The 23,445-nt window shown below is 36.6% G+C and overlaps 1 protein-coding gene across 2 annotated transcripts in view; it reads left to right on the plus strand.

The window, feature by feature from the left end:
- Positions 1-23,098, plus strand: part of LOC106131888 (transcription factor Sp9) — a 42,926-nt gene extending 19,828 nt beyond the window's left edge. For both annotated transcript variants that reach the window (XM_060944466.1, XM_060944467.1), the window contains exon 2: positions 21,971-23,098. In XM_060944466.1, the coding sequence (XP_060800449.1) occupies positions 21,971-23,098 (1,128 nt within the window). The remainder of the gene's footprint in view (positions 1-21,970) is intronic.
- The last annotated feature ends 347 nt before the right edge of the window (positions 23,099-23,445 follow it).

The raw sequence follows: 23,445 nt of genomic DNA on the forward strand, positions 1-23,445 counted from the left end.
CGCCTTTTCTAACATCCATGAGAAGAGGATGGTATTCTAAAGTGCAGCTAACCACACGGAACTTGATATATATAATTTATAAATTACCTACTTATTCGCAGGTCACACATCCACATCATTATTAATATTACATCATTGGTCAAACGACGACGTTTTGTTATAAAAATAAATTGGACCCGGGGTGGTCCACATCTGCGAACAACTTGCTAATAAAAATCCAAAAAACTTACTTCTGAAGCAAAACTTGTAAACGAAATTTTGTGTTTTATGATGCCAATTTTGGAGTTGGATACGGAGCTATTTTTTCATGTTTCGTTTTGGGTCAATAACGCCTGTTATTATATATTGTTATTATAATATTATAGTTCCAAACTAAATAATATTATTCAGTTTGTAGTTTAAATAACTCAGTTAACATAACACACAACACACATAAGTTTATAAGTTGCGTATTTGAAAGTTGATCTTTTTATATGTTTATAATAATTAAATATTTCTTTATAATATTGTTCATAAATTGTAGTTTTATTAGTTTTTATTTTTACACGATGTTTTGATTCCTATAGATAGCCAATGTTTTTTAGACATTTTATTCATACTGTATAATAAATTAATGACTTCAACATGCTAATTCTTTTTTCTAACATCCGAATCATCCCGCGAAATAGCTACTTTTATTGTTTTACAACTATTTGCCGTCCAAAGTTTAGGATCACTATTACAAAAGGTATAAGGGATCAAAAGATTCTATTCCCAGACTGCGGCATGCAAGCAGACTCCTATAAAAACTCAGCCATATTTTTTTCAATGAAAGCGTAAAAGACCGCTCTTTCACTTTTTGGAGCACCCGGTGCTTTGAAGCCAACAGCTGACATATGCTATTATTTAGAGGCGCCGCCCGCGTAATTTAAGTTCGTTATTAACGTCTATGACCCTGGTGGGGTAGACAGAGCCAGCAGTCTTTAAAGACTAATAGGCCACTTTCAGCATAAGTTAGGCTTAATGATAGAATTGGAATTCAAATAGTGACAGGTTGCTAGCCCATTGCCTATAAGAAGAATCCCAAGTCAAATCAAATGTAAAGGAAAAAACAAAGTTTCAGTGTCAATTATTTAATGCTAAGTACTAATTTTTTAATTTTATAATTATAAACATGTCTTAAAACTAACTCTTAAATACTGGGCTTGGCTTGACTTGCGGCTTGGCAGACAGGTGTGGGCTGTAATGAAAGGAAAATTATTAGGTCATCTCTAATGTTTTATCCCTTTTTTTACTTTTTGAGGTTCGAAATCACCTTTAGATAGGTAATTTCGTAAAGTCACTTCTCAGTATGATAAGAAAACTGAAACCTTACGGTTTTATTAGCCGCAAACTTAGATCATATGTATTCAATGTATGGAACACTTATAATTTTTTTAGTATGGAATCCCAATGTGGACATACTTATCTTCACAGAACTGGCTAATGGATGAAAAGTAATTTAATTAACGAAAATTTTTTTATTACCCTAATCAATTTATATATTTTTTATTACAATTTGAAAGTATGGCAGTATGAAGTTTATAAAATACGCACACATTAGGATGACTATTTTATAAATATCAACAACTCTTGGGTAGACAAATATAAATAAATAATAATAAATTGATATTAGTAGTAGTAACTTGCACTTCACTGGTTAATTACGAGCATGATTGACCAGCTCGGTGACGGTCCCTACAGTCGGATCTTAGACTATCCTCAGGAACTCTCGCAACTTTGCCATGGCAGTTTGTAACACTTGAAATGTGTCACATTAATTCTTAAAAAAAGCATTAAGAGCGATAATTTAACTCTCACACTCAAGTACGGACTTATTATTTATTAGGTACTCCAGAATAAAAAGTTCTCCAGAAAAATAAGACTAGCCTTCAGTTATACGTGTGACGGTGTTGAAAATGGTGTTCCTTATTGACGTGTCTAGGCAAATAAGTTTCGACGAACTTTTTAAATTAATTACTAATGAAGCTCTGTGGCCCTGGATAGGACCCACACACTGGGTCCGACAAACTTATTGTGTGTGTGGTAACCGGCCATCAGTGGCTCCAGCAATAGGACATTTAATTGTGAATATGGACCGAAACGGCGACATATTAGAGTTTATGAATGGAGACATTTGGTGCAGAGAGTGCACATTGTGCATTTATAAACCGCTCGTGCCCAGCAACTGTTGCATATTTATGTGGTAAGTTGATTTTTTATTACTTTATATTATATATATATATAGAATTTATATTACTACTATAAATTAAATATCTACTTTTATTAACACTACTATATGCGACTAAGGGAAAGATTTTTAACTTCGTTTCAAGACAGTTGGCTTTGTCTACCCTGCTAGAGAATATGATATGTATGCCCTCTCTTTATGGAAAACAAATTGTTTGACTATAATCACGATGGCATTTGTTTTATAGTAGTATAGCAAACAAATTAATCACTGCAAGTTCAAAAAATAAAAAAGAAACACATCTGATCAGTCGTTTATCGAGATATATTTAAATCTTCTTTGCAAATTCAAACACTTTACTTAACATTCATACAGTCACGTCTATATCGTTTGCGGGGTAGACAGAGCCAACAAAATAATAAGGCCACGTTCAGCTGTATGGCTTTATGATGACATTGAGATTCAAATAGTAACAGGTTGCTAGCCCGTCACCAACAAGAAGAATCCCTAATTTGGTAAGCTTTCCCCTAGTCGCCTTTAAGACATCCACGGGAAATATATGGAGTGTTGTTCTATTCTAAAGTGCCGGAAACCAGAAAGTTATTCAAACAATTTAGTTTAATAAAAAAAAAAACTGACCTTTAATTTTCTCCTCTACAGATTTCGCATTTACACCCTACCGGCACCCCGTCTTTGCCTCTAGGCTTCACGGGCTTCATTTCAACGTATTCGTTGATATCAGATAAAGCCAATGAAGCCTCTAGGCTCCAGCGAAGTTTGGGCGGGGTGGGCGGCGTGGGCGGCGTCCTGCTGCTCACCGTCGAGCAGGACGGTGTTGGCGTCTGTTGGACTTCAGCCGACCCACTCCGTGATATAGGTGGAGTGGGTCGTGTGTCCACCATTGTCGGTGCAGCAGACGCCACGGCGGTGACTTGCACCGAAGTCGTCGTGTCTCCACCGCATCCGCATCCGCAAAATTGTAGCACCCTAAAATTAAAATATATATTTTTAGTGATAATTTTTTTGTGATAATTGATTTAAAAAGTAAATATATAAGTAGTTTTATAAGATTTTTATTGATTTAATTTTAAAACTTACCAGCGAAACATCTTCGTACCGATTCTTATTTCCAACTGAAAGCCCTCATGGTCAAAGGCCAAAAGTGCCTTAAATTGTTTATAGTTAAATTTCAGCCACGACAACAATTTCTTTACTGTGAACAATGCCGGCTTTTAAATAGTTCGCACAATACAAACACACTCATATTCATCTGATACGTTTCATCAACATAATATGAATTTAACGCCGCCATTGTCCTTAGAATATTAAAATAATTGTATTCTTAAGAAAGATTATATATAAGCTTACGCTTAGGTAAATACCTAAATTTTACAACAAATTTAATTGATTATGGAAAATCACGCGTCAACATTTTTTATGACCTTTAACTAAGCAACCGTCTCAATCGGCACCGAAGCCGAACCATAATACCGAATAAAATTAGGTCTATAAAATATTATTAGCAATATTATATTAATAAAAAATTTTTACCAATAAAATAATGAAGTTTTTTTTTATCAATAAATAGTTTCTAATATTCATATATATACTTAACCTTTTTGTTAACTGTTTATCAATTTAAACTAGTTAACCCCTTTTTTTTTTTATTCATGCTAGTTTCACTGCCTGAATAATTTTTTTTTCACCTCGACTCCAAACTTAACATTAAAGAACCAGACCACTCACTTTTGGATATATAGATATATGTATGATGGATGACCAATCAAAGAAACCGGCTATTGTGACCCGTCTAAATCTATATTTATTAATTTGTTAAAAGAAAAATGCAAAGACACAATAAGCTTCTATTTTTTTTTTGTTTTATTTTATACTGAATACGTTTTGTGCTGTGTGATTCACAGCACTTTAGAATAGGACCACTTCCTCGCTTTTCCCTGGACTTCGTAAAAGACTACTAAGAGATAAGCTAATAAACTTACTGTATTTATTGAATTTGATGAAAAAATTTACTACTCGTATCTTTTACAAAAACATTTAAAGATGTTAAATTTAAAAAATAAGTAATATCGTCTAAATTCTCTACGGAATAAACAAAATACAAAATATTTTTTTTTAAATAATTGTATTTCTTAATAATTTAAAAATAAAGAAATGCAACGCAGTAGGCAGGTAGCATTTTTTATGTCTGGGGGACTTGCGGAAGAGTGTCCGACAACTGCAATGAAATAGAAACTGTTATTTCAAACAAAAAATACACGGGCAATATGGGGGCCAGCTTTCTTAGTTAACTTTTACGGCGAACGAAGTCGCGGGCAAAAGCTAGCTTCCTGGCTCCCATACAGCATTGGCGGCGTGGACGGCGTTCTGTTACTTATAGTAGAGCAGGTCGATGAAGGTGGAAGAGCCTGCATCGATCTGCCCGACGATAAGGACTCTTCCATCGCCGCAGGAGTAGCTTCCATTGACACCAAGGACGTTGCTCCACCACAATGGCAATACTTTCGAAACCTAAAATGATATATAATACATGAGTTTATTCAATTCTGAATGAATACATAATTGATAAAACATGTAAATATTGTTATTAATTTACTCACCACCAGAACATCTTCGTTTTGAAATGACACTCGTAATAAGAGCTTGCTCTTAGAAAATGTTTATAGTAAATTTTGCTTTACGCAACAGAATCTTTACCATGAACCATGCCGGCTAATAAATAATGTGTAACTATATAAACACGAAATTATATGACACATTTCGAGGTCGACATTACTCCTATTTCAGAAATAAAACGATGGACAATTTATGAAATGATTTTTTATAAAAAGTTCCTGAACAAAAAACGTTTCATCCGGTCACTCAAACTTGCAATAAAGCAAAAACTCTCACTTTAAGAACATCTGGACATTGATTTTAGGGTTCTACAATATTTTTGCTTTGAGTTTTAATAGAAAATATTATTATAGATGAAGTTTGAATGAGTAAAATTTCAATCGAATAAATTTAATTAAAAATATAAATCATATCGTCATATAGCTCTAATTACGGTAGCTATAGAAAAGCAAAAATATCACAATAATTTTCAACTATTATATTAAATTATAATCATGTAATTGCCAGCATTTTTGACATTATTATGCAATTTAATATAAAAACATTTTAAATTTTTTTTAATAGGTTGTACGGAATTCTTTCCTTGAAAAAAAAAAACTCCAACTTGACTGAATTTTTTTTAAGGTATACATAAACAAACAATACCACCTAGAGACTGGACCTTTTTTTGTTGTGAGATTTTTGCTAACACGTGCCACAAAATTTTAACCATGTTGCTTATGAAATTAAGGCATAAATTGCATTATACTAGTTTACTGGTTCTTAAGACTATTGTAAACAATGATCTGTTTGCATTTCTATTCGTTGGTACTATACATAAGCAACCATCGGTCACTGCACACAAACTTCAACTTTAAGGGGTAAAGGTCTCCGTTTAGTCGATAGTACACAGAAAACATCGAGACTGATAAACACAAGAAAATTATATTATGATTATATACCTAAGTGTTGATGTTTCTTAAACTTATCTCATCAAAAGTATCTGTTCTATGTTTTTTTTTCTATCTGAGCTTCAGTTATTTTAGTGTTTGTCAGTCGCCAGCTGTTCTGACAAGTGGCGACAAATTTAACAATGCTCGTCTCTCGGCGTCGCTCCTTTAGACAAAAACAGTCTTCAATTATGTGCAAATCTGTCACTGCATGTGTCGCCGGCGATTTATTTGTCGCCTTTTTATTGCTCGCTTTGAATAAGTGGAATTTCAGGGTTCATTAATGGTTAAATAAAGATTATTTGAGTACTTATTTGCAGTTAATTCTTCTTCTTTCTTCTTAATTCGACTTCGTTCCATCTAAGATGATGAAAAATGAAGAAATTCCCTTTTAATGACACTGACTTTTTTTTAAATTAATTAAGAACATGTGTGTGTTATGATCTTATAATCTTACATGTTGTTGATAATAAACAATTGCCATTTGTTAAAGGCTTGACCAATATATCGACAATTAATTTTCTTTTCGGATCAGATCATATATACAATTTTATTTTTTATTCTTAACGATTCTATACTTATATAAGAAAATTAATTGACAAGGAACGATTTGGTCAACAAGCGAATGAATTGACGTTTGGTACAGAGTCATCTCCAAAATCAGACCATACAAGCTCGATAATAGACAGACCTAACCGCATATAACCTAAGTTTAAAGTATTTTGCTGCAACTACGTCATAAGTTATCTCAATACTTTGTTGTTTCGTGACTACAAACTATTGACTCGACTTACGAGTATTAATCGGTTCCTGTACTATCTTAGTTCATTTCATGTGAGATAAAAAATAATAGGTACCTTAATAAAATTTCCACTCGAGCTTCAAACAATTTGTAAATTAGAACAAGTCATTAATTTATCATACTATTTATATCTTTTAAGTAGCCTCTGCTAACTAATTACTCGTAGTTAATATCCTAGTGCTAAACTGACACTGTTCGCCTACACGATTTTACAGTTGATTGCAGTATTTATAACAGAGCATTTATGCAAACTACTACATTATAAATATTCACGCTACATAACGAGCAGATGTTAAAAATTGTACATTGATATTTTTTACACTGTGCAATAGTAGGCAAAACAGGTTAAAAGCAGTTAACATATTCTCAGAGCATCAATAGTGCAAAAACAGCTAGGTTGGGTCGCCGCGGTTTCCTGCCGTAACCACAAATACCCTTTGCCATACTTTTACTGCTAGTTAAAGATGTTAATGCCGAGCCAAATGAGAGCCGATAATTAGACATTGCGTGTTTTCTCGACGACTGTACGAATAGTAAATACGGCGGTTTTCTCTCCAGTAGAGTGAGTGCTTAATTCTTTGCATATTTGGGACAAATAAATAAGAGAGAAAAATATGATTATTAATTAGGATCCCTTATGCTCTGAATACTTCAACCATAAATTTTTCAGAAAATAAGTACAATATAGGGTTTTAAAAACTTTGGTGAGTTTTTATATTTAGATCTAATTTTGGTTTAATTCAATTATTTGCATTAAAAGATACCTGTATTTTTTAAATTTAAACAGAACGACATTCCAGAGCTCTAATTTACGAGTAGGTACTCTTTAGTACGCATACACCAACAACACATGAGAAAGTACCTACATATAAAACACACAACGATCGCATAATTGAATATGTAACTGTTGTACTTGTTTTCATTAATATGTATGTCTATATTAAATGCCAGAAGTCGTTACGTGGCCGTACGGGTGCGTATGAATAAATCTGTTTGTCTGTAATGAGATATGTATTTAGGTAAAGCAACTTCTCATTTACTAGGACATCATATGTTTCAAGCAATGATAGGAAAACGCTTAACAAACAGACGTTAGCTTTATTACTTCAGGTCCAGCTCCTGCATTTTATTACTTCAGGTGCTACATCTAGCACTGACAGGCAGTTATAATATCATTTAGTTAATAATATGGTCTACGTGAAAATAGTTGTATATATGTACATTCGACCTGTGCATTTTCGTCCAAAAATTTTGTTGAGTACGAAACTTAGACAGGTATATATATTTTCTTAGTCAATAAATGTCAATCTTTCAAGTAAATGAAGTAATATCGTATGTATGTATCCACTCAAAATTGCCAAAACATTTTTAATATTTTATTAAACTCCTTGATAAAATTAATCGCGCTTCTCTAACCAAACAAATAATCCAAGGCACAACACCACCACAAAACCTGTCGGCACCTCAAGAGTCACCATCGATGATTACTGCATTACCGTCAAAGATCCCGCTTTGTACCGTCCTTTGTTGATACCGCCGCGTAATGCAGACCATGTCGGCACCATTGACTGAGGCTCCACAATCCCTCGATAGATAAAAATATCCTCGATTTTCGAGTCATTAATGTCATCGGAATCATTCTAATCGGCTCCCGGAATATCGATGAGATGAGAGATAAGATGCATCTTGGGCGTACGACAAAGAGGTCATTATTGAAAATAGGATAGAAGTCGATGATGGGCAGGGATTTTGCAAATCATTGCATTAGCTCGGCTTGTTAGTGTGGAGAGCGAAGCGCGGGTTGGAAGCACGTAATGAAGCGGAGTTGCAAGTCACCGGGGCAGAGGCGCCGCCGCCGGCCGTCAGCGCCCGCGCCGCCGTCATCGGGCCCCGTCTATAAGTGACGGCCCGACAACGGAGAAGGTTATTTTAGAAGGTGCTGCACCACTAATTAATGCCCCCAATAAAAAGTTATAAGAAGCGACTCTTTTGTTCTATTGTCAACTTGAGTGCTATATAATGCTCGTTGTAGTAGCAGATGAGTGATCCCTTTAGAAATATTGGTAGCGAATCACCACTTTATAAGCTTGGTATCGATTTATTGACACAATTGTGTAGAATGAAACTAGGTACCATCATTATGAAAACGTGGGATCAGATTGCAACGGTGTATAGATTCACGGAACAATGTTTTATTCTCTATTGTTTTATTAACGTTACAAGTGTTTTTATCAATAAATGATTGCTAATCAACGGTTGCTATAAATAAATCTAAGAGGTAGAAATTAAGACCTATTGACAAATTAAAAAGTTCTTAGGCTCTTTAGTTAGCAGAGCCGCCTGAATTTCGTGGTGTTTGTCTTGTATACCGTTGACGATTCTCTGTTTGTATTGTAATTAAATTGATCTCCTTGTAGCATGATCCTGATTATGTTTACATTTGTTATTTATATGCTTCAATATCCCGCTTTTGAACAATGTCTTCTCACCACTACCTATGCGATCAACTATAAATAAACCATTGTGGCGACATCTCTCTACGCCTCAAGTCAAATTCAAATTCAAACTTTTATTTGCATAATATGAGTACAACAAGGTCTTAAATCACGTCAATCACGCGACGCTATCAATAACAGCGAAGAGTCTAAATCGCGCAAGCAATGATTTCACGAATTGGAGTATATATACAGTATAACCTCCTACACAACATCGTCGGGGCCGCGGTTCCCGAAGCATAACACCTAGCATGGCGAAAACCAACCTTTGGTGGCGGTCTCTCCGAATCATCACTCCCGCTTCACCATCATAAAATCCACACACTTCTTTAATATTTAAAAATTTAAATCAAAAATAATCGACTGTCACTTTGTCAGTCAAATCCATCAACATTAGAAATGGTGCCGATGACAAGGTAGAAATGACAATAGCTTGTAAGATAGGAGATACTGGACGTCTGTCACAGATAGCGGTGTGTGGGCAACAATTAATTTAACACTTAACCAGCCGTACAAAAGGCGCCGGGCACTTGTGGAGCCCCCCGGTGGGCGCCCCGCGGAGTCTCGGCCCCCCCGCAGTGCCTGATAGCGCCATTCACGCAGCCTAGCACCATATATCGGTTATCAAAATAACGATTTGATACAACTTTCATTATAATGACTGTCACTTATTTTCTATTAATGCTTTTGGTGTCGATAAATCGGCATTGGTATTGATTATTCATAAGATCAAAAGTAAGCACTTTACTATTACTATACTTATTTGACAGAGATTTTAAATTGAAATAGACATTTTCATTACGAGTATTACCTATGTCTATTTTATTATAAATTTACAAAAGCTTCCGATTAAATTTGAAGATTCGTATCTCTAATCGATAATGAAAAATGGAAAACAAACAAAGAAATTAAGTAGAGGAAATCTTAAATCAGTTGCAACAACTCATCCACTTCCAGCATAATATATTGTAGGACTATTATATAGTTAAACCGCATACGCTACGCAATTGAACTGCGATCGTTAGAGGGACAAATAAAATCCGAATGCATTACTGTAAAGTCTGTGCGCACGTCCCATTATGTTTATTATGGAAGCAATAGGAAATTGCAACTATTAGCAAAAACATCCGGCTTTTAAGTGTAAATTTTCCGTTTGCAATTTGTCGCAGAGGACCCGTTTCTGTTTGTAGAGGCCATTAAACGCACTCCGCACTCTTGTCATGAATTCGGATGATCTGTCTCAGGAGTCACCCTCGCGTTTTGATGACGTTTGAAGAGAGTACTTATTACACTTCGATAATATACGGTAAAGCTATTTTTGTAGGGTAATTGTGTTGAAGACTCGAGAAAGGTTATTTTGCTTGATGTTTAGCGGAATATTCAAGTCAACAGCTGAGAATTATTACCAGTAATATTTAAGCCATGACTACAGAGAGTTAACTTTTAAAACAGTAATTTTATATAATAGTAATGTAATTTGCTTCATTGGTCATTATCGTCATGCAACTGTCGTTGATTTCTAAAGTTGTAAGTAAAAATGGAGTCAATCAAGGGAAAACGTGGGATTCTTCCTGTTAGTGTTAGCAAACTTTCACTATTTAAATCTCCGTAGAACTGAACGTAGCCTTTCAGTCATTTCAAAACTGTTGGCTATGTCTACCGACGTGATATATATATGACTACTGAGATAGTTTTAAATAAACTAAATATTATTATTTTTTTTCATTTTACATATATATATATATATATATATGTAAAATTTGTATTTAAAACTATCTCAGTAGCAACTATTAGAAACGTGCTGACAGTTGCAGTTGTGGTCGCTACAGAATAACAATTGGTGAACTGATGATAAGAAAATACAGAGCTTTATTTAATATACATAAAAGCCCATCATATGCACGTGGCTATTATCTCATTACATACATACTTTGGTTTAAATATATAAGTATAATATTATAGATTCATGCGAACTCGGGCTTTACTCATGTACTTGTAATAGTTGCTAATGTCTAGAATGTTTTACCAAATGATAAGAATCTGGGTGAAATACCACTACTGAGTGTTAAATAAACATCAAAGAACATTTTTGTATATTATTACCATAACCTATAATATAAAAAAAAACATTACAGCTTATAACAAATTTTCATAGTGCGAAAATTGTTTCACCAAAACTATCTTAGAATTTTGGTCAAACAATTTAGTTATTATCACAATAAACCCATTTATACAGACAGGTGACAAGCGGCTCTGAAATCGACTGTGGTTGTGGTCGTTATTCAGTTCATTCAGGGTTCGACGAGACCACAGAGCACCGTCCGGGAACGTTGGATCTTTTGTGCTTTGTGGTCGAGAACTAGCGGACGTGGGGAAACAGTTAGGACGATTTGCGAACGGTTGCACACAGCTTTTGTTGGCATTGCCCAATAGAAATGTTGCGACATGGCCCGTATGATTCATTAGTTGCAATATAATTGCTAGATTTGAATGCCTTTTGATTATGAAATTATTGTAATAGAGTTGCATTGTGGGTAAAATGGTATCAGAATGTAAACTCAAACTATTAAATCGTTTATCGGTTTCAGATAGGATTTCATGATATAATTAAAGAGGTTACATCATGTAACTTTTTTTAGGATATTTCTTTTCATCTGGGATATAACCATGTAGTATTTCCGTCTTCGTATCTCATAACACGCGTCAAAAGTATCTATTAAAAAGAATTAACAGCTTTGCACCTTAAAGTCTGGCAATCCTAGTTCAAAGTTCACTTACATGTCAGTTACAAGTACTCTGTTCATCCGAAAATACAACAAAATATAATAAGGCCTAATTGTAGAAAAGTTGGTGGAGAGTTCCCAGTCACCACTTGGTCGAAGATGGTGGTCGCGTGGCAGACCGCCCGCCGCGGCGGACACCGAGCTATGCTAATTCAATTGTGTAGAGAGGATAGCGATAGCATCGACACCGCCCGCATTATCATAATAATGCGCCAGTCACCTCCGACGCAAATTAAAGAGCGTTCAGACAGAACGCATAGTCTTCTTCTAAGTTGCTACATGCTTGGAAGAGTGGTCGTGGCCGTGTAGACCGAGGTTAGTAAACAAATTCGTCGCTTTTCGGACCTTAAGGTTGCTTTCGTCACACAAATGTGTATCAAAGGTGCATTGCATTCACTTATGTAACCTTGATTTGGTGAACATGTGGGGATCCGCGTGCAATGTAAAAATGCAAATCCAGATATTGAAAAACTGTACAAAGCTGAAAAAGAGAACTTTGGAATTATTCAATTGAAAGTTTATTTTTGATGATTATTATTATTATTCATCTATATACTATCATTCGTTCGTATCCTCAGTTTTCTTTTAGATTTTTACAAAGTATTATTTATACAAAGTTTCTGTTTTGTGGCACGCATAGCCGAAATCGCGCCTCGCGCCTGTCGACACGCATCCACGCCGGTACAGCGATATCCGATACATAACCGATACTGTTTTTTTCACCTTATACACAACCCCGCGATGAGTTGTCTCGATACAGCCTGTTTTGAAATGTTGGCATGATCTTACATTGAGATACAAATATACTCGTACAAATATGTTTATAAGGCTAAGTAGATATTTTAATCCAGTCCCATATACCTACTTGCGCCATACCGAACGATTTTTAAAATAGTATATGCCGACATGCTTAATAAGTATAACAAAATGAGAGCGAATACAGCATTACGATCATTAAATAGTAAAAATCGAGGAAAGAAACATAATGCTAATCGATTCTGAGAAGTGTTGAAAAGTGGCGAAAGCTGTTTTCTCAGGCAACGCCCGCGCGCCCGCGGCCTTAACCGTACACTTCTTGTCTGCGTCGATTACATTCATCTAGCGGGATGCAAATTGAATTATGGGACTTTTTGTACCCGCACAATTGTTCGGAGCCTCGGCTTTGTTCTTCCGCCGCCAAATACGTGACGTCGAACACTCAGCGCCTTGTAATCGCCCGCTATCTGCGATTGTTCCGCGCCACCTCTTATCGTGACGGCAAATTACAGTGTTTCGTTTTATTATCTAATTGTTGCTATTGTTACAAATAAGATCTTATTTTTGAAATTGTTCAATGTTGACGATGTCGAATTTTTATGCTATAGAATGTGTAAGGGAAATAGATGGCCAATTATAAATCGTAACCGCCACGATGCGTTCCAAAGATCGCAGTTAGTAATAAGAAATATTGTAGAAATGATAGTCTCTGGTGGGTGTAATTGGAAGAAATACATGTATGCATAATAATTGTTCGTTTTTATGAGTCAACGGCGCGGCGCGGTCCGTTGTTGGCTCTTTGTGGTTAAGGCCCCGGGGGCCCGTGTGTTGGTAATTTTCTCAGCAATTAATACCCTACGCGGTTCAATTAGTTAAATGTAAAAAAATGTGAAACAGAAGTTGGAGAAAATTATAAAGCAGCCATTGAAAACATTTCCACGCTATACCTAATGGAGCGCAGAGGGGACCGGATGAAATGTCAACTAATTGCGCAATGCATTGTGCTGACATGTGCCACTGAAGTGAAATAGTATCAATAGGCCCGTTAGATGTCTACAAACGCAAGGAAAAATGTAACCCCCTACCCCAAAATTATTTAATGAAAACTTTCTAGAAATGTTTAGTAAAAATGAAATAGGCTACAAAACAATCTCATGTTTCTCCTTTGTCACAATTAATTAAATATATTACGAATTACGTTTCTTAGACCGAGACTTCTTTTTATTTGCTTACTATGAAATAAGTAAACGCGCGCCAGATTCGCAATTTACGTTTCAAACTGTCAGAAATCATAGAATGCAAAACCGGGCATCCATCAGCGAGCGAGTCGATTTTATTTGTTTGTTGCTATTGTATAAATGGGGATAATTATTGTAATTTCCGTGGAAATTACAGGCATTAAGCTGCTACCAAAAATACGTGAGTTTAACGACGTATTCTTGGAAGTGTCGGTCTGGGACGCGGCCGACGGCGATGGGCTGCGGCACGCAAGCGCGGGCGCAACCTCGAATGGAGTCTGCGCACAGTTCTACACTAGTGTGTTTATGACCTTGAACTGAACCGCGAAACATTTATTTCAAAAAGATAATTCAATTTGATAGTTAAATAAGATTTTAGAATTAGCCTCTTTTCATATGACAATTTCAGGCTTGAATCGCCATATTGTATTCTCTCTTGGACTGTTCCAGCTGCCCTCTCAGCCACTATTGATTTTGGTCGTCATCGAGTGGTCGATGCAAAGAAAGTAATTGTTAGTGTATTTATAACGGTGACACTGGGACGTGTTAGTAGATCCGTAGATCGGACGCCTGATGGTAAACAAGAACGTAACGAAAGAAAACAAAATATGCAAGTAAGAGGAAACCCCATTCACTTATTTTGCATATTACTGGCAATCACTACGCAAACTTGAAACCTGGACCCTCATTATTTTGTGTTATCCATTCAATATAATTCAAGACATTCCTTTTAGGCACAGTCTCCAAAAATCCTTAAATTTTAAAAGAATACCATATAACTTTTTTATACCCTGAATATTATAAGGCGATTAAACCCTGAATATCAGTAAAACTTCCCTATATCTAACCATCCAATCCTATCATCAAAAAGATAAAACCTCAGAATTTGTACTGTAGCATACACTGAATACTTTTACAAAGAGACAGAACAAAGGCTTCGGAGATGGCCCTTGTTTCCATTCGAGCGTCGCTTGTTTTTTATGAGAGTGGAACTGGGAAACTGGTTTCTCAAATTGGTGCTCCTATTATCTGGTCCCAGCCGGTGAAGGTCGGCCGTCAATTCAACATTTTGGAGCAAATTCCGTCACGCAAAATATTGGGCGATTATTTATGAAGATTGACGAATTTTGACGCTATAATACCATCGGCGTTTCAAACGACGTTAGAAGCAATTTATGTGATAGCGTTTTTTGTCTTTGTAATATCAGACAAATGGTTATAATACTACTTTCATTAAATGATCTAAAGAAATATCACTCGTATGAACTGCTTATTTTGAGTCACTCTAAATGGTAGAGTTCAGCCAAACAACCATACAGAATAATTAGTGTGTTTATCTGTATATTGCTTCAAATATAAAACTTCATAGGTTCCATTTTATTGTAAGCTACCTACTTAAAATGCTTTGTGGTTGTTTATGATGTAGTTCTTTTTTTTCCGGTCGGTTGCAACTTTCATTCGATAGTGTTTTGGTGTAGTGAAGTCGGCGAGCCCCGGGCTGGCTGAGTGGGCGCCCGCGACCATGTCCGACACATTACCACACAATTTCATCGGCTTATCAAATTTAAACTCTCACATTACAGCCGACGAGGCTTAGAAATAGCCTCATTAGAGATTCACATCTAATCGATACATAAAATCAAATTGTAACGCTTCGAAATTAATGTTGTCTAAATTAAATTTTTATTTAGGTAGATATCTACATTTGCATTCAATTGCTTAGCTAACCGATGCTTTTGCGCTTAGAGTAAATAATGTAAAAAAACCCCATTAGTTCTTAGTCAAGTATTTGTCGAGTCGTTTTAGGTTTTCGATTTATCTTTCAATTCCTGTATCTTGTTTAAGTAAAAATTTATGAGTATTAAAAATAAGTGTCAAAGCAGTTTTGTTTTAAATTTTCATAGAAAATGGATCAATAGATCACTAACAGCAGTTATTTTTTTTTACTTAAAGCAGCGCATATGCCGGTCATATTAAACGCACATGCGCGTCGGGTGTTGCCGTCGCGTCGGGTCACCAGCGGTAGTTTCCATTTAAATAAATAATTTGTTTCGGCTCAATTGGAGCCGTACCATGTGGCGTGGAGCGGACTAATGACCACAGCTAACTGGCGCGGTTTCACGCCTCACCTCGCCAAGGAGCCAAACCGCCACCCCTCATTTATAAATTTAAAGAATTAAAGTCAATATCAAATTATTTCGTGTTTTTCGGTTGTCAGCGTCCAAATTGCATATTTAATAAATTAATATAAGTTCCTTAGCCTCGACGCTTTGGTACCTTGGGATTTTCCAGGGGATAGGTGTGTGTAAAATATCAAAATTAATTTGTTGTAATTTAGAGCTACGAAAATTTATATTTTTGGAAAATATTAATATATGCTACTACACTTTCATCATGGCATATACCAATTTTATTATTTTATTTATAAAGACCATCATAAAATAATGTGTTTTCAGGAAAGAAAACATAAAATAAATCTATTTTTGATAATTCTGGTTCTAGAAATAAACCTGTAAACAGCATGTAATCAGCAGGGGTTTCACACTCGGGCGGCGGCCACCGTTCGCGTGTGTCTACACGCCTAATGTGGAAATAATGTCTTTGGATCATTATCTTTAACTTAATCCACATAATACTTACGACATCGCTGATGTTTATTGTAGGTAACTAGGTTTAGATGATATCAATTCTAAGTTCGTATCAATATAACAAAGACTAGAACAAATTTTTTTTTGTGTGAACATCATTAATTTAGGAAAACGTTATGAAAAGTAGTGTTATTACTACTACTTATTTACTGTAGCTTGTATATTAATAGCTAAATGTGCATATTGCCTAGTATATATGATAACACTTAAGACAGAATGCTGGTGTTAAAATGAACAAGAACAACACTACTTATTACAAATAGGTAAGAATAAGCTTAGGTTTACCCAACTTTTTGCACCCAAGCAGAAAATAAGTAAATAAATACGAATCTGGTATGCTTTATGCAAGTGTTCTTTTTAATAGAATTTAATTCTCAAGCCCACATTAAATAAATTTATGTTCCGACATAGTGCGGTGAATAATGGTAATATCTAAATAGATAATGAATGAAACTCTAGAAAATGCGATGAACCCTCTTCATATCGATCATTAATAATCCAAAGGAGAATGTCCAAGGAATCGATCGATGGTCCCCTCTGGTGTCAAATGGCGAGCCAGCCGGAATTAACCTCACAACACAACGGGTAATGCTGGCAGTAATTACTATTACAGCGAGGCGTCGCAAATTATATTGTAATTTGACTATTTGTAATTGGACGATTATTTATATCCACTTGTTTAAAATTAATTAATAAGGTTCAGTTGGCGCGGCAGTGCAGTCTTGGAACTAATAATTAATGATCTAGATAGGGACTTAGGCTGGTAGGTAATGATAGTAGTAAAATCCATGAAAAAACTTTTTGAATCTATTAAGCTTTCAATGGTGTCAACTAAGTAAAACATTTCCGAATAAGAAAGAAGTGTAAAAATCAAGCTACTTAGTAGAAAATGTAATGACGTGATTAGCCTGTATTAACATATTATGCAGGCTAATCACGTCTTCCTTAAACACTTTCAGCCGTATTCCTGCCGGTTAATAAATCCCATAACTTTACTGATATTACACATATAAATACATACAATCACGTCTTTATTCCTTACGGGGTAAACCGAGCCAACCGTTTTGATAACACTGAAGGCCAAGGTTGGCTTAAGATGGAATTAATGTTTAAATAGAGACAGGTTAAATTGCTAGCTCGTCACTTACAAGAAAAATCGGAATTATTTCACATTCATGGGAAAAATATGGAGGGTTTCTATTCTAAACGTAACTTAATAAATAGACTTTCAAAAATCTCTTTATTTCTTTTAAAAAATATGTCATCAACTTTAAAGCAATTGCAGAGAACCACTCATTATCATAAAATTCGACTAAATTACCCGACACATCAAAAGCAACAATGCGTTATAAATTGTAGATTTGTGTTAGTTAGCATTAGAATAGAGGGGAGTGGGGGTGGGGTGGGGGGTGAGCCCGGGGCGGCATACGGTTTCACTCCAAATTAACTCGGTAATGTCCTAATTGTGCAATTAGCCGATGGCAATTTCCTCTCAGCTTATCGAGTTGAACTCGAGCGCACTGAATAGAATAATCGATACTTTTAACTGGATACGTATTCGAAATTTGGAATTTTTCTAATATTGTCTTCTTTTGATTACCTACCTCTCTGTCTCAGATCAATCTAGGTTTGACTTGCAGGAAAACATGGGTCGATATGATGAGATATGCTGCTGAGATATTGCAGGTCCTTTCCGACAGATTTCTTTGATAATTAAAAAAAAAGTGTTTGTTAAATTGGCGAAACATGTTGTGAACACTAAGTGGAGTTTACTTTGAGTTTTTTTAAGCTCATTTCCAAAGAACTTCGCATTTCCATAGACATGTCAACTAAATTAAAGGGCGAAACGTGGTCCCAAAACTATTACAGTATAACCTGGAACACGCAAAGATGAGAGAGAGGCAGCTAACTTTAGTAATAGAATTGAATACTTAGTTTTATTTTCATGATTGTTAAAATAACCTAGCTTTGTGGTTCTTACCTTTAGGTCATTAAGTAATCTAAGTTCAAACAAACATTGTTATAAACAGGAAGAAATATGTATATCATTTAAAAGTCGAAGTAGGCAATCAAATCAACAGTAGATAATTGATTAATAAATATTGATCGGTGCATGCTTGCATAATTATCTGCAATTTATGGATAAAAGATAATACCATAATTGCAATAATATATGTTGTGGTTGGATTTAATGGCGGTTGCTTTCCTTGAAATCATCTAAGTTGTCATCGTCCGGTTTGTCGTGAAATCGAACAATAAAATACAATTGCTTTGAAATTTTAATGAGTCCACCGTCGAAGCCTAATATGAAGGTATGACTATAATTACTTTACATTATGTAGGTATACCAATAGCTTTCATGCCAATTTGGAGGTGAAAAAATATAAGTTTAGGTACCTAGTGTGTGTGCTAGTCGCGCCTTTCTCGTGAAGATTTTAAAACTCAAAACAAACAAACTCGCGATTATTTGCGTTAAAAACCTGTCACTTTCCCTGAATATCAATCTCTGAGTAACATGACCTTCGACTCTGTCCACTCCGTAAACATGTGTGTTAAAGTGCTCTTTACAAAATACGCAAAACACGAAGTTCTGAAGACTGACCCTCTATAACAAAGTATTAATTTCCTCAAAGTTATTTTATAATATTACTTCATATGAAAGGCATCAACATTCCTGCTAGTATATTGCCATAGCGACCGGACCAGATTGGCTCATTATAATCAATAATGTGTTGTTAAAAAATATTAGGTCATAAGTATAGTTATGAATTTTATGAAATACAATTTGGCCGGTAACGACTGCACGATCATCTTAATAACACGGTGAGGGTTAAATTTCGGAATATTCATCTTGGTTAATTTTGGTAGATAATTTAAAATTACCTGATGTGTGGCCGGACGTGTCTTGTGAAAACATACCACCAGCAATTATGACGATTTATAGCTTCTCACACTCATTTTCACATTAAGTTTTGCCTAAATGTGATAGTTTATAACTGAAATATTATAAAGAGATGTACTGACATATGTACCTATCTATCGACATTAATCAAGAAACTCCTCAACGTATTGTTAAATATTACATGCTGTTATTTCTTTCCCCAATTCAGAAAAAAAAATTCTGTAAAACTAAACAAAACCTATTCCTGAACAAATGTCCCTAAATATGATTTTAATACAATTTTAAAGATCAATCAACGCGGTAAAATATAAGTTAAACAATTAAATACGTCTGTTCATTCACATCACCCATCATTCAGAGTGGAAGCAGAATCGTTTGCGTACAATTTCGCCTCTACTACCTGGCCAGTGATATTACAATATTAAGCTCACAATCAGAAAGATCTCGTTTTATTTCATCTTGTATTTTTTACGACAACAGATCTTCGTCATTTTTGACAAGAAAAGAGCATCAACATTGTAACACGCGGCCGCGGTTGGCGCCGGAGCGGCGGCATGAGGCGTCATCCACACTTTGATGTTTGATCCAATCTCCAGCTCAACTTGACGACCAATTACCGATATCACTCTGTTTCGGCCTGCGCCCAAATGGAGCATAATGCCTAGGGTAATTATGATTTCAGCGCCGCCGCCTCGTCGCCCGTCTGGCATTGATTCTACCACTCTCCTAATACACAATTATCTACAAATTGCTTCAAAGTAACCTTTAAAAGAGTAAGGTGTTTTAGATTTATGAATTCGATAATATTTTTATGGCGAAAAGCTTCGCGATAACTCGATGCCATCGTTACTGAAACTGAACGTATAAGTACTTAGGTATATGAAACTTTCTGTGCAGTAAGTTATTTTCCTCAAAAGACGTTTCACGGAAAACCATTAGCGATTTATAAGTTTAAAATTAAATGTAAACTAGTATAAGATAGCAACGCGATGATATTTCAAGACATTAAAAAGCGGCGTTCACAGGGAACTGTAGGTACAAAACAAATACCCACAGTCGTTCTGCGACACAAGCGCCGCCGCAACTTGATGGCGTTTTATTATTTTTTTATGGTAATCGTAATTGTTGTGGGGTTAATTGAGAGGCAGCCATATTTACAACTGAGCCCGAGATGTGGCCGGCGATAGCGCACTGGGCCGGTCCATTATTTCTATTTGCCGGAGTGACGCCGCGCCGCGCCCGCTCGCCTACATTGAAATGCCAGTGCATTAATGCCCGCAGGAAGGACATTATTTATCTTCCTGATATTGTGTGACAAACTGACAAATGAACCATAACTTGAAATAACGTTTTCATGTAGGTAAAAGAATATTTCGTTCATATATTCGTAAAGTTTTAATATTGTCAATATGTCAGAGATGATGGGGATATCACACTAAGCACTAGTTATTTATACTTAAGTACCCTATTTCAGCGTGTTTGCTAGTTACTTAGGCTGTTGGTAAGTATATATAATAAAACTTAGAATAAGAAGCAATTTTGATAGTTTAGGCACACAATTATTAATAAGTAAAAGAATTAAGGCTCAATAAAGTAGGTTAATTATATAATTTTCATATTCTCTAGCTGTCTAGGTTATACGAGTATATTTTTAAACTTGGTTCTTATTAAACTACAAAATAAGTAGGTACATTTGCTTTATTCCTCCGAATCGGTTATAAATCAACATGACGGCGAATATTTTAACTCGTATAATCTTAAAATTATTTGTGAAACCAGTAGACCAAAATCTTTATAAGGGTTGGTGCACACCGCGTTATGACAGCTGCGCCAATCACAATATGTAGGGGCGTGGCCAATCCCCGCGCCCGCGCGTCCCGGCCCATGATCCCGGATTACATTATCGGGCACAATGGGACTTTTTTACAGAGTCTTTGTATCCCACACTAGGGTGAAATATCCGGCCGGATGTTCTACACTCACTTTTATTTAACTCCAAAATGAACAGCGGTGGACGGATTGTTCTTTGGGTTGCTTTATGTATACGTAGCACGTTTTATGACATTTATATTCCCCTTTTGTGATTTGTGATAATATTAATAATAAGTACTTACTTTCTTGTGTTGAGTTAAAATAAAACAGATACTATTACTACTAGATGTATGTTCATTATATGCTACATACCTACACCGTAATAGTTTTTGAAGTGGGTATATTTGATAAAACTTAAATGTTAGTTCACCTCGACATCGGGAGCTCACTACTATACAGTAGAATTTATTAATGAGGATGTCCCGCGGCCACCGCAGCTCGCAGTAGCCACCGGGAGCTGTCACCGCCGCCTAATTGTAAATACACTACCTATAAACCTCTCATAATTTATTTATATTATTTCTGAGCGCCCCGGGCACGACGCGAACACCGCCACATTAGTTCCCATATAAATTAGGCCATAAATTTGAGTCGACACTTAGATCGATTCTCACGGTCAAAACACGGTTCGTTAATTAAACCAGAATAAATAATAAATATTTTCATTCAAAATAATTAAGAATTCATTGTCTGTCTTTTCAGGAACACCCGAGCTTACGCGGCACGCCCCTGGCGATGCTGGCGGCCCAGTGCAATAAACTGTCGAGCAAGTCTCCTCCGCCACTGGCCGACGCAGCCGTCGGGAAGGGATTCCATCCGTGGAAGAAGAGCCCGGGTGCGCACTCGCCCCCGGGTGGCGGCGCCACCCCGCGCTCCCAGCCACCAGCCTGCGGTCCTTACGCACGGGCACCTACTTCCTGTGCTGCGACTCCATCCTACGGCAACGATCTCTACTTTCCGTCTTCTGGCGACCAGTTACTCGGCAAAAGTGAATCTAGTGCTAGTCTCGGCTCAATGTATTCGCGACATCCATATGAATCTTGGCCGTTCAACGTCGGAGGCGGTGGCGGCAGTGGTGCTCTCAAAGCAGCTGAAATGTCTGGTGTCGGCACTGTTGGAAGCACCTGGTGGGATGTCCATAGCGGTTGGTTAGACGTAGGAGGACAAATGGCTAACTACGCCGGCCAGGACTATTCACAATTGACGCACTCTCTTTCTGGCGGAGCACATTTATTACCACCTGCCCCTCATCTACTTCAAGATGCTTACAAATCAGTACTGCCTACACAAGGTTCCTTTGGTCTGCACGGCCCTGGATCTCCTACCCCTCCTGCACAAGCGCCTTCACCTCGCTCACAGCGTCGATACGCGGGTCGAGCAACATGCGATTGTCCTAACTGTCAAGAAGCTGAAAGATTGGGCCCGGCAGGAGCACATTTAAGAAAGAAAAACATACACAGTTGTCATATACCTGGCTGCGGTAAGGTATATGGGAAAACGTCCCACTTAAAAGCCCACTTACGATGGCATACTGGTGAACGGCCTTTTGTTTGCAACTGGTTATTCTGCGGAAAGCGTTTCACTCGGTCTGACGAGCTACAGAGACACTTACGAACACACACGGGCGAGAAGAGATTCGCCTGTCCGGTTTGTAATAAGAGGTTTATGAGGTCAGATCACCTGGCGAAACATGTCAAGACGCACAACGGTGGAAAGAAAGGTAGTTCTGAATCGTGTTCGGATTCTGAAGAAAACAGTCAGGGCGAGAGCGGGGTCGGGGGTCGGTCTCCGGAGCACACGCTGGACGTGAAGCCGAGCGCGCTGGTGTGACGGGGGCGCGCGGCGCTCGCCGTGCCGCATCATGCGGCGCCGCTCCTGTGATACCTCGCCGCGCCGCCGCCCGCCTTCGCCACCGCCCGCCACGTACCACATATCAATGATGTATAGTAAATGTGGATGTTTGATCAAAGACAATTCGTGATGCGTTTCTCATAGCGCAATATATTTGTTGTGAGACTATTGAAGTGTTGTACAGTTATAGTATATGCAATTGAACATAGTTATCTCATATTATTAGCTAGAAATTGTATTTTAAATAGTGTAAGTAGAATCACTCTTTTAGTCCGAAAGTGCAGTTTATTATTTTAAAACGGCAAATTATTATAGTACCTCAGCAA

The sequence above is a fragment of the Amyelois transitella genome, chromosome 5 (assembly GCF_032362555.1).
Source record: "Amyelois transitella isolate CPQ chromosome 5, ilAmyTran1.1, whole genome shotgun sequence".
Taxonomy (NCBI): Eukaryota; Metazoa; Arthropoda; class Insecta; order Lepidoptera; family Pyralidae; genus Amyelois; species Amyelois transitella.